The following is a 13,502-nucleotide window of genomic DNA, read 5'->3' as shown; positions in this document are numbered from 1 at the left end:
CCTACCACTGCCCGGCGAGCTGGCAACACACGGCGTACCGCACCCAGGAGAGCAACCGGAGGAGCGCGACGAGCGACGAACCCAGGAGCACGACGCGGCACGCGCAAGACAAGCCCGCTACAGTCAGGGAATCACGCCCCAGACAGCGCGACCCCCGGCACAACTGCGGGCCGGCGATCGGGTGTACGCCCGATCGTACCTCCTGTCGGCAGCGCCGCGCAATTACTGTGCCGGACTCGCTCCCCGCTGGGCGGGGCCCTACACCGTGACGCGGCGCCTTGGGGCGACGTCCTACATGGTGGACCTAGGCGGCCGCCGCGTGCAGAAGATCCACCGGGACCACCAGCGAGTGGCGGCGAACCCCGGGGAACCACTCCCGACAGAACCCGAAAATGGGGACACGGCAGATGGACCAGACATCCCCCTTGATACACTCCCTCCTGGAGAACTGGAGCAACAGCGAGAGGAAGCCGAGGACACCGCTCCAGACGAGCCCGAGTACCTCACCGACGGGGAACTGGACGCGGACGCACCCCACGACCCCGGCGAGGCACCCCGTCCCGCCGAAACCGCGCCACGAGGGGAGGCCCCTGAGAGAGAGCCGCCCCCACGGCATGAGGAACCTACGGAGACTCACACCACGCCGCGTCGGCGGAGAAAGGGCCGGCCCCGCCACGCCAGGTGCCGGGTGACAGAAGTCGCGGGTGACGACTCCGAAGACCCCGCCAGAGCGACCCCTGACCCCGAACCCATCATATCCGACCCAGACAATGACGAAGAGGAGTCGCCCCCGAGCCCAACCAGAGGTGGTTGGGGGCACGCGGCCTTCCTTGCCGACGCAACTTTCCGCGTCACCGTCACACAACCGCGTGAGGAGGGGGCTGGACGTCCCCGTTGGACACGACGCAGACCAGCGAGGCTGCAGGAGTTCGTCCTGAACACCACCCCAGGGCGGAGCTCACCCAGCCCGGCGCTGTTACCCGAGCGGGAACGCCAGCCCTAGGGACGGCAAGGCCCGACGAGCCCCGAGGGGAGTAGCCCGTGAGAGCGCTCCCGACGGGAGCGACGACCCCCGGCCCACCTGGCCGAGTACGTCCTGGGCAGTCTCGTAACGCCGCCCCACACATCACGCGCCGCGGCGCCTCCTCCCGGCCCAGCTGCCCACGCAGCGACCGAGGCGGCGTCCGCCTGCGCCGACATCTCATGCACCGCGGCGCCGCCTCCCGGCCCAGCTGCCCACGCAGCGACCGAGGCGGCGTCCGCCTGCGCCAGCACCTCATACGCCGCGGCACCGCCTCCCGGCCCAGCTGCCCACGCAGCAACCGAGGCGGCATCTGCCTGCGCCGGCACCTCATGCGCTGCGGCGTCGCCTCCCGGCCCAGCAGGATGGGTGAACCAAACACTCTTAAATACAAAGAGCTCCGGCACAGTAAAATTTGGAACTACACCACTGGTTAGGACTCCAGCTCATATACACCCGGCGAAATAGGCGTGAAGCCCAGATGTAAACAATTGTTGAGGCTCTCCATGAGACAGCATAAGTCTTCGCTGGTGGATCATGCTGTTCTGAAGCAAGAACCACCAAGGGGGTTCCTTCCATTTGTCCAGAGTGGAAGAAGCACCACAACAACCAATAATTATAAATTGAATGCTAATAATCTGTATTTGTATACCTCGAACAGAAACACATAATTAACACTTGAATATCCAGTTTGCTGGTTATAGTCGAGCTTTACATAAAGGCGAAAGAGGGTTGATGTCAATATGTTTGTTTGTGTTACTATAAACGCCATCTACAATTAAAAACGGTAATGTAAAACATGTTTATCGTTTATTTGTTTAAAAAGTTTACCATTTGAAAACTATAGTATTTGTAAAGTGTGTATTTAAATATAGTGCTTGAAGTTAATAGTGATTGGCTACGACATTTTATACTGTGTAATACAATTAAATTTTCCTAATTGATCCAATAACATTCTAAGGGCCGATATTATGACCTCCGGCTAAATCTTCAGGTTAGCTAGCCTTCATGTTAGGCTAGCCTCCGGTTAACGAACGAGGGGTGTATTATGACCCATATTTAGCCTGCGGTTGGCTAACCGGAACCTGACGAAGCGTGTGGTGTAATAATGGGTGTGTTGGTAATGAAATAAACCAGGATTTGGTAACTTTTGTTGCAAGACAGTTTTTTTTTCTGGTAGAAAGTTAGTCAGCTGTTTGTTTGTATTGTGATTCGGAATGTTTACAGCTGCAGTAAAGAAATATGCCGCGAACTTTATCTTGCAACAGATATAATTAAATTAACCAAAAACTACTTTGACGTCAAACCTGCTTTGTATTAAACCATAAAATTACAATCTACGATTCAAAACTGTGTGTTTTCAACTTTACTCTTGTATTGAAACTCATGATTTTGTTAGGTTATATATTAAGCCAAAACTAACGAAGTAATTCTATACAAACAAATAAATAGGGATGACATTTTTGCTAGAGAACACTTATTTCTTTCATAAATTTCTTTCATAATCAAATAATATAGACCCTGTTTCGGGAAAATACTTTGTCGATTTTCATTTCACTGTTGTAGGTTTCATTTTTGTACTAATAGTTTCGTATCACGTATCCAAATTAATCCGATCCTGATGGAATTAGTTTGTGGTATAGGGTGCTTGCTGTTTTAATTTAGTAGGTCGAGAGATCCTAGACATATTCACTGGAGAAATAATTATGATTGTAAAATGTATACGAAAGAAATACATTTTTACAAGACCTGACATAATTTGTTTGCATCGTGATATGTTACGGTATTTTGTGTTATGTACAGGATTTTTCAACATTTTAAATTAAAATAGCAAGTATAATGTAAAACAAGACCAACATATAAAGAGTCATGCCGATAGGATCAAAGGATAAACTTGGATACGGGAAACAGAATAATTCCAGTGCTGTTTTCGTTTTGCACTTGCGTGGCAGGTAGATAATAAGTACTTAAAGGTTTGTAAGATAGGGAAGGGATGATTGGGTAACATTTATTTTCACATTCAATTATATTCATTGAATTAGAACCACACGTCTGAAGTCGTATGAAATGCATTTCATTACCGGCATATGTCCACTCTCCACTGTATTACGAATAAAAATTCACAGAAACAACTTCCACGAAAACACGCATTTTATAGGTAATAATAACCCTCGCTTTGCAATTTTAAAATTCACTTATTTACACATATTCTTAAGCAGGAACATTTAAGTTTATATACATTGCATACGTTTATGTACTTCGTGATCAATTAAAGTCAAATAATAATACACGACTCGACGAGAATAGAAAAGCGTGACAACACTTTCATGCCATGTAATTTTTAATAAAACTTTGACGAATACGGCGAAGCATTTTATATTTAGTAATAAATTATTCCATCGCATCCTGCAAATATTCAACAGAATTCCTCAAACAGTCATCATCACTATCAACAACTAACCTCGCCTGATACATCGCCATTTTATTTTCTGTTGCTTAGCCCCCGTTTAAGCAGCTAGCGTACGGTTCATCCACCTGCTAGGTTAGCCGGGACTTTAACTGGAAGGTAGACGTTAACAGGAAGTCATAAAACCGAAATAAGAGCTAGCCTGCGGTTAAATTTTAGCCGGTACTTTAGCCGGGGGTCATAAAATCGGCCCTAAGAAAGGTTATTGTTTTTAATTAACGATAAAATCATGGTATTAAAAGCAAAAAATAATTATATGATTCACAAAATTATTTTGATTCAAGATGGCGTAATTTAATTTTCAAACTTTTTGCCTTTAATTGTATCAATTAGTATTGACGCCAACCGCCGGTGCTCACTCTGATCCGCAAAGGTCGTTATGCCACAACAACACTTGCCCCTAAGTGCATCGAACACGCCCGAGCGTGAGTGTATGAAAGTGCGCCGCGACGAACACCGAAGCGACATCAGCGCCCGGCCTGGTGTGGCAATGCGCCTAACTAATTATATATAATTATTTGTCAAATTAAAACAACTAAATTAATAACAATTTAAAAGAGGATTCATGTAAGGGAAATTATGTCTAATGGTTTTATAAGCATATATTTTGTAACTTGTCTTTAAGTCCAAAACTGGCCGGGTCGGTTTTCCCGCGTTTCACGTGGTTAGGCGCGAGGCCGCAGGGCGGTCTCGCGCTCAGTTACCGTTTGGGGCTCGAGGGGGTCGGGCGCTCCGCGATCGTCGGGTCATCAACTCCAGCATCTCTTCAACATTTCAGCAATAGTGTAAGTTTTCGGAAACCTTTTAATTAACTCGGCGCCGACCCCAACCCAGTCGCACGATATTTCGTGCGGCTCTTAATTAATTTAAATTCTTCCCACCCGGGAACTTTACTTTTCATACGTAAATCCATGTCCAGTTTAAGGACCGCGTAGTAGTGGTACGCAGTTTTCGGCTGTTTAGCCAATTAATCGTTATCGTCGTAGATCCTCCGTATTAAGTGTTGAGAATAGCACTGACTAACTTTCGTCTTGTAACTTTCTCCGTTTTATAGTGCAAAGTGTAACGTGTATTTTATGTGACTAACTTTTATGTGTACGGAACTTTTACGTGTACGTCTTCAGTCGGCGTGCCCACGTAATTTCAGAGACGTTAATTTTCGTAGCAGGTTAGACTGCAAACTATCCCGAACATAGGATCTTTTCCACGTATTTACGTGCCAGCCTAAGTTGTGGCAACAGCCATTCATGTACATGCTGAACCTTTCATAGGGACGAGAAGCCACTGTTTCAGCTTGTTGATATAACTTTGCAATCTATCCTGGTCGCGCGAACCGTCACGTATAGAGATACGCGTGTCATAGCGGTCCGACAACGGACGCGGCCAGTCTCGGGACATATGAGTGTATCGATACTGAATAAAGTGCAGTGTCCTGTAAGTCGTTTTCCATTCATTTACAAGGCGTCCTGGGTGGCCTAAACAGCCCAGGTAATTTCTGAACGTTTTTTCAAACTCCGAGACGCGCTCCTGCCTGCAGCCACGAGGCAGAACCCCCGTAAAACCCCTGAGATATTTCACAATGCTAATAATTAATTAGAAAGCTAAAACAGGCAGCGGGAGTGGCGTCAGTATCATAAATAATTATGTAACAATAAAATATTTGTTTCGATTAATTTTCGTTTATAAAACTCTATTTATGCTGACTACGCTTTCATTCCTCACAAATCAGCGTGCTAATATCTACAATTCAAAACTTTGTAAGAAAACAAATTTTTTGGTTCTGAAATTCTAGTTAGTACAGTATATCCGAACATTTGTAAGTTCAACTCTCAATGAAATATTTTGCTTGCTAGTGTTTGGTACAAGGGTTTGTTTGGTACGTGGTGTAGGGAAATTATTTTGTATGGTGGCTATTCTGACCTATGCTGCTGATTTATCTTTGATGACTCCTTGTGGTGCGTAAATTATTGTGAGTAGAAATCTATAAATGTTGAACCAATCGTATTTAGATTTTGAAAAGTATGGTCTTGTAAATAAGTATTAGTATATATTGTATTATATTTGGTTATTAGTTGCTACAATGGTACGTATGTTTAAACTTTTTATGTTTAGGTGTTTCAAATTTATTTTCATAGAACACCATTGTTTGTATGGAACATGTCAATGCATAATTTGTGAAGTTCAAGCTCCATTGCATTCCTTAGCTACGTTATTCCGGGCAAATTCTTTAGTTCTATGCACTAAGTTATTCAACGAATTGCAAACAAATGATTTTATCATACCGGTGTAGCAAATCTACTAGTATATGTTTTTGGGTGAATAACAAAAGACTTTTCACTAACAAATTTGAAATATTTTTAGATCTTATACTTTAAAAGTCTGTAACCCAAGGCCGTGTCCGAATTCAAGTACAGAATTTTGTACTTTCGACCTCCCACACATTTTACTTGCCATGTGATTTAGAGCCCGTCTACAATAGTCTGAACCTGTGCGTGGTCCGTATTCTTATCCGAATGTGAGTGACGTCACATTGTCTCACTGAAAACTGCCCTGTCCACAATTGCGATGTCCGATGTCCGAATGTATTGATTTCTAAAGTTGTCATCAGAGCGCAGTAAATGTGCCAAACCAAATGTTTTTGTTCATTGTTTTGATTCTTTGTAGTTTGAGATTGAACTAATAAAAGTTATGTAAATTATAAATGACTTACTACACCTTCCATTTCCTTCAATAACAAAAACAAACACCATGTTTTCAAACGGGAACCGGAAATTCAAATATCGTGAGTGTTCTGTTCTTTTTCTGTGTCCGAAGTATACAGGTTGGGACGAAAAGTTCAAATTGACGAATGTCTTCGGACCAGGTAGGTTCGGACCTTCGCCCACTTGACGCATGACGTCAGAGGGTCACATGGACCAATCAGCGACGAGTGTCCTTCGGACACAGTTTAGTACATTGCTATTGTAGACGGGCCATTACTGGAGTAATCTTGGCTCTTTAAAATTTTTGGCCTCTACTGTTAAGCAGCATTGCAAGATTACAATAGTTTCTATTAATAATTAAATTGGGTATATCCAATAGTAGGTACACTTCTAAAAATAAAATTCTGAAAATGGTATTTTGAGTTTCTTTCATTAAATATGGTTTTCTTTTCAATATTTGGAAAAAAATTAATGTCGCAGCTTTTCCATAAGAAAACTATAAAAATTCAGAATAGGGTTTTTGGAACACTACAGATGTTCCTCTATTTACTCTGGAAAAATTCTCAAAATTCGTAATGGTTTCAGAGAAATTACTATTTATAGGTTACATTAGGTAATCTTTCATTGTGTTGTGCTTAGTTTTTTGTTACCGTAGCAGAGACTTTTCAATGTTTTTTGATGTTGTAGTGCACAGTTGTTTGTTTTTTCTCACTTTTGGTGCTTGTGACAAAAATAATACAAATAATATTCTGTTTTCAAGTTTGAAATGTCAAATAAACCGTGTATTAAATCATTTTTATGAAAAGGGTAGGTACTCATAGATTTTTAAGTTATGGCAGACTTTCATTTTTTCCGTAATATTGACCAAAAATTAACAAGCAGATTGTGAATCTGTGCAAACGTAGATTCAACTAAATATCGGAAAAATCTCCCTCTGCTGATTAAAATCGGCATAGCTCTACCTAGTATTAATAATAGTATTAATAATATTTTATACTATTCAGTATCTTAATATCTTAAAACATGTTTTTGATCATAAATTCATATGCTGATAGTAATCCACATCAAATAGCACTGGCATGAATTAAACGGAAGGGATACAAGCAACTTTGTAATATTCTGAGGTGGAATCAAGCCTTATCACGGTAAATATGTAGAGTCGCGGTAGATGCGGAAAAAAATGCTAAAAATCCGAAAATACTTTTATTCTATGCTCTTTCACTTCCTGTTTTAAAATCAACCGGCGGAGGTAAGAAATTCCAAATACTTTAGGAGATATAGAATTTTTTAATTTTCATCACAATACCTGCGTATTCATGCGGCGATGACCATTGTTTCTTGTTTACGTGTATCTATTATGTTTCTTATTGGACAATTTTGTCACGTGACAGTTCCGTGATTGGCCAGTATTCAAATGAACCAATACGTGATTATTTATTCATTTATTGTTCAATATGATGTTTAATTAAACGGTCAACTTCTGCCATTTGATCATTCGTTTCTAATTTTAAAGTCTTATTTTTTTTATTTGGATATTGTTGCGCAAGTAATAAGTAACAAAAATATTTTACGTGAGTTTTTAATGTTCATCATTTGTCCGGGTTTGTTTGGTCAGGTCAGTTACATTATAAATATTTTAAAACTAAACAGCCATTAAATTTCATTCACATTATTTTTTATGTCTGCTTAGTTTGAAAGTATTAATAATGTAACTGACCTGACCTAATCGACCATTTTATTTATAACACATTCACTAACACACAGCAAAATAAAAAAAATGGCGTCATTCTAATGGTTGTACAGGTGTTGTATTGCTAAATTAAAAAATTCGATATCTCCTAAAGTATTTGGAATTTCTTACCTCCGCCGGTTGATTTGAAAAGAGGAAGTGAAAGAGCATAGAATAAAAGTATTTTCGGATTTGTAACATTTTTTTCCGCATGAATACACAGGTATTGTGATGAAAATTAAAAAATTCAATATCTCCGAAAGTATTTGGAATTTCTTATCTCCGCCGGTTGATTTGAAAAGAGGAAGTGAAAGAGCATAGAATAAAAGTATTTTCAGATTTTTAGCATTTTTTTCCGCATCTACCGCGACTGTACATATTTACCCTTATCACAATTAATATTTGATCATTTATTATTTCAAACTGGCAGTGTTGGTTACATAATGTTAAAGAAATGTCTATTTTGCAGGAAAACATTTTATAGTCGATTTTGCATGTTACGAATGTTTGTTGGAATGTGTTTTGAATTTAATTTTTAGTGTAGTATGTTTGTTACTTTGCTAGATGGGCAGATCAGGTAGGGGGGAAAATGTGTTAGGACAGAGAATGCAATGAAATGAGCTGAAGTAAGAGTGTGAGAACCCTGGCATTTTATAATATTGTAGTGCACTAAAGTTTCGTCAAAGGCCTATTACTGCACACTGCAGTTTTGGGTTTTTTATGTATTAATATCTTTGTCAGAAAAAAAATGACATAGCACGGCCCAGACCACAGAGTATCATTTTCTCTTCACTCCATGTAAGCCTCTCAACTTTCAAGCATTGATTAACACAGATTGTGACCGCAGAGGAGTGGTGTTAGTCCACATGACATGACTTCCTAACAGCCAATCACAGAAAAGCTTTAAATTTACAGACCATTTTGCACTAAAGAAGATAACCAGAGTTAATTGTATCTTTCACAAAACTATTCTGTCTATTTTTAACATACACAGAAGTTTATAAGAGAATGTAAAACAAAAAGTCCATAGTTCCCACACTATAATTATTACTCTTCACTTTAAGTTCAAATTTTGTAGAAAAAAGTTCCAAAAAATGGCAATCAACATGTTCAGCAAATAAAATATAGCAACTACATGACCAAATATAAGAACAGTAAAAAAAAAATAACAAATTCACAAAAATAAAATAGTTGCGCTCTAAAGAATTATTCAAAATACTCCAAATAACAGCATATAATTAGCTGTTCTATAGAAAATACATAGCATCTTGGAAAAAAATTTATGAAAAGTATTATCTGATTTAAATTATATAATACGAGAACAGAAAATCTAAAATACTATAAATCAGTAGGGTGTGGTGGTTCTGTTATGTGGCATCCTCATTCGCTGATCCTAAATCCTTTGTATTTGTTCCTATTGAGCCTTTTTAAAAACATCTGCATTATTGTTAGGGTTCAGAACCAGTAAATCCTGGTCTCGAAAGTACTGGGAATTCCCAGTACCTACTTTTTATGTACTTTTGGTACTAAACATTTAAGCATAAAATTTTGTTTTTATTACGTGCTAACAATACTATCATTTGTGATAACTGTCCTCTGGTGTTAAAGATTGAGAGTAAGACTGATAAAAGTGATTTTTTTTTCGCCGTGGTAGATACTTTTTGCAACAAAAAATTGTAACATAAAAGTTAATCTTTTTTACTTTTGGTCACAAAACTTGTTTAATCATACAAAACTATCTATTACTACTTTAGTCACAATTAATAAAAAAAATACCTAGTCCAAAAGTACCAGGAATTCTTTGTTCCGTGAAGATTGGTACCTTATTTCCTAGTTATTGTGACACTTTACTTAGACCTTCTGCATGATGTGAAACAAATGTTTACAAGAATGCATCATAACATGTTTGCGAGGTACTTTAATGCCTGGGTTGATCTTGTAAGTGGGACTTCAAAGATCTAATGTGATCTATTATGTTTCATCCCGCAAACCTGCACTTGCTCCCAGCGTCATGCGACCCACTTCACCCCGCTCCCACAGCATTGCCATCGTGGGTCCTCTCAGTCAGTTGAGTGTTGCATGGATGTGTGCAAAATTCAAATTTGCACAGCAAAAAAAGTGCTTATTTTTAGCATTTCCTTCCACCCATTACAAATTACATTATATTAACTGTTGTTCGAATTTACAGCCCCGAGGATTGAGATAATATTTACTATAAGCAGGACTCTACAAATCCTGGGTGCCATGTTGCCATGATGCCTAACTTTTCCTTGCAAGAGACTAACTTCTGCCATGATGCCATGATACTAATACACACAGACAGATATATATATACACACGAGTGCTTTTGAAAACAGCCAATTTTTTTACAAATCTTGCACATAAATTACTGGATCCAAGAAACAGGGACATAAATAAACTAGTATGCCTAATTTTATCTGTGGTGCGCAGCACATCGTGAGCTTAAATAAAACTGTTGTCAGTTTCCCCCACAGCGAACTCAACTGCGAATGCAGCATCTGTGTGCCCCAAACGCTTGAAAACATTGCGTATTTTCAACTAGACACAAATAGTGCCACCTGAAAACAGAAAAATGTGTTTTTTTTATTTTTTATCACTGGCTCCTAGATGTTGTGTTTGGCTCCTAAACTTTCAGGAATCAGGTGGAGGCCTGAACATGAGTATGTAATGTTGTGGTGGTTTCTGAAAGGCATGCGAACTGGTGTGTTGGCAGACAGCAACATGCCGGAGCTGACGGAGCTGGACAAGGCCACGGCGTCCATGACGGAGCCGCGGGGGGACGGGTCCGCGGGGGGCTCCGGCACGGAGTCGGACTCGGACGACACGGTCCCGGAGCTGGAGGACCCGGGGAGCGGCCAGGCGGCCGGCATGTTCCCGGGGGCCGCCGCCGCCGGCCTGCCCATTGACATGGTCAGCAAGGCCAAGCAGAGCCGCGGGGAGAAGAAGGCGCGCAAGATCATGTCCAAGCTGGGCCTCAAACCGGTGCGAGTCCTTTACTTTCGTTGCACATGTCATGAAAGTCATGAAAATGTAACAAAGATGAAGAATGGGTCACTAATGTAAAAAATAAACGGTAATGCTGCCGATTCACGAAACTTTGATTTCCAACAGCTTGCTGCTAATTTGAAATTATTTTTATGCATAATTTTAGTGTGTAAATAATATATATAATAAAATATTTCATTGGGAGTTTAAACCAACAATGGTGTATGTCCATAAAAAATTTTTTTAAACAAATCTTTCCCATTGAAAGAATCGTTCAATGAATGAACGGGTTAAAGTTCCCCCGACCGTGTTTATGCTTGTTTGGTGATGAGAGACGTACGTGCCTTTATAAAAATGTATTAATTTGTTCAGGAAAAATTGTAATAAATTAATGTTTCATTAACAAATATTCCAACTTTTCCGTACAGAATGACTAAACTAAAATAAATATATGAATGTTGTGAGTTTTAAATACTTAGTTAGGCCTCTGTAGCATTAACTTAGTGGATTGTGTGCAGCATTTCTCCCCTCAGCTCAGAAAATTGGGAGTTTCTTATATTTAATCTATTAGGAGCTTATATGTATATATATAAATATATATACAGTAGAATCTCGTTATAGCGAGCACGGTAATAGCGAGAACACGGCTATAACGAGGTATTTTTGAGGAATTTACGGCGTGATCGCTTGTAGCGCGCTTTTGTTATTTGTCTGCTTTATCTCCACCCCTCTCGCTCGCCACTAGACATCTTGCCGTTGACGCGTCACATTCTTCAGCCGTGCAGTCACCACCTAAGTGCGTGGCTTAAAAATAGAATCCCATCCTTTCTTTCTTTTATCAAACTTCCGTTAGTTATCTGTGCTGCGTGTAGACAAAGTTTGAGGTTGGAACAGAAACAACGTAAGAAAGTATTTTTTAAAAATTAGAAATATGTATGTTTTTGTTTTTATAATGGCGTATTTTCACATTTTTTTTTGGTTATCTTAAAAGAGATAATATTAAAAAGCCGCTTTAATGAGATTTAATTGTTTCTTGGTTAACAAAAACTATTGTGCTGAAACATGACTGTACCAAGCACAGAAAGTGTTTTGTTTTATTTAAATAACATTTTTAATTATTATTATTATTATTTGTTGACATTTTTGTTTTGTTCTATGGTTATGTATTTGGATGTATCTGCAACTACCATTCTCTATGGCAGGCCTGCCGTTTTCACGGATTTTATCCGTTTTCACGGATATTTGAAGCTTAAAACGGACTAACGGATAAACGGCGCGACATTCACGGATATTTACGACGCTTCGCCGATATTTTCATATTTGAATTTCGTTCGTGTAAATATTTACATTCAACTACCTATTTGAAGTTGTCAAACCATACAAGCATCCAACAGTAAAGCAATCATTCACATTAGGTGTAGCGCCATGGAACTTCCAATCGTTTAACCACAAACCAAAAACATACTCCCACATATCGTTTCATGAAGTACAGTATCTATGGTTTCGGGGGAAATGTTTTTTGTTTGTTGAGTTAAACGCTAAGAAGAGTCATGGCGTCAGTAAACATTAGTATTTTTTGCCATTACAATGTTTTAGGTGCGGCATTTGTTTACAAACTTCTTACGTGATTTAAGTAGTTGTTTTGGTCTTAGCTGATTGTGATGGAGAAAAAGTGAAAGGCTTCGCCGGACAGGTCACTTTATAAACAGCGTTATCGTAAAGAATGGGAGCAAGAATTGAAATGGTTTAGGCGTGGCAAAACGGAATTTTCCGCCGTTTGTTCGACTTGCAACTCGGAACTGAACGTGACAAAGGGCGGCTTGAAGACGTACGTTCATGCGAAAAACCAACGAGCTGCTGATCAGAGTTATTCTTTGACGAGTTTTGTAACCAAACCAAACAAAATCATTGATGCGGAACTGTTATGGGCTAACTTCGTTTGTGAAAACAATTTATCTGTGAAACTCAGTGATAATTTCACGAAACTTGCCCCGCAAATGTTTCCAGATAGTGAAATCGCAAGAAACTTTCATTGTTCTCGCAATAAAACTAGCCAGATAATTATTCAATCTTTGGGTACATCAGCTGCAGATTATGTTACCTATGCAATGAAAACAATTTTTCACACTGATGATTGATGAATCAACTGACAGTCACTAGGCAGGTTGTAGTGTTAGGAAGGTTCTTTCCATCTGAGATTGTTGAAACTCATCTGTACAAAGTAATGGCTTTGAGTGGTGCTGCAACTGGAGAAAATTTGCTGTGGAAAGGGTTTTCAGCAATCTCAAGATGGTTAAAACTGTTCACAGATAATAAATGGAATCACCAATGTTAAATGCGCTGTTGCATTGCACAATGAGAACATCTGCAGGTCTGGCGTTCAAGTCCACTGACGAGATGCGGAAAAGAGCACAGAACATGAAAAAGTAGCTAGTTAATGATGTGAAATACATTTGTTTTTTTAAACTTGTAAATAACTGCAGTTGTATGGATGTATTTATAGTTTGTAAATAAAAGCACCAAAGCCTATATTGAAGAGAAATTTTTAAATTACTTTTCATTTTATTGTGATATCAA

At 39.7% G+C, this 13,502-nt stretch overlaps 1 protein-coding gene across 3 annotated transcripts in view; it reads left to right on the top strand.

Annotated features, from left to right (window-relative positions):
• The first annotated feature begins 5,352 nt into the window (after positions 1 to 5,352).
• The window catches only part of LOC134528152 (nascent polypeptide-associated complex subunit alpha), a 34,020-nt gene continuing 25,870 nt past the window's right edge, over positions 5,353 to 13,502 (top strand). Inside the window, exons 1-2 of one of the 3 annotated variants that reach the window (XM_063361493.1) lie at positions 5,353 to 5,457; positions 10,654 to 10,922. In XM_063361493.1, the coding sequence (XP_063217563.1) occupies positions 10,662 to 10,922 (261 nt within the window). In that variant the 5' untranslated portion in view covers positions 5,353 to 5,457; positions 10,654 to 10,661. Of the gene's footprint in view, positions 5,572 to 10,653; positions 10,923 to 13,502 lie in introns of all 3 variants that reach the window. The other 2 variants (XM_063361491.1, XM_063361494.1) reach the window with 2 other exon arrangements.

The sequence above is a fragment of the Bacillus rossius genome, chromosome 1 (assembly GCF_032445375.1).
Source record: "Bacillus rossius redtenbacheri isolate Brsri chromosome 1, Brsri_v3, whole genome shotgun sequence".
Lineage (NCBI taxonomy): Eukaryota > Metazoa > Arthropoda > Insecta > Phasmatodea > Bacillidae > Bacillus > Bacillus rossius.
Note: the sequence above shows the minus strand (reverse complement) of the source record. Positions and strands in the feature narration are given on the sequence as shown.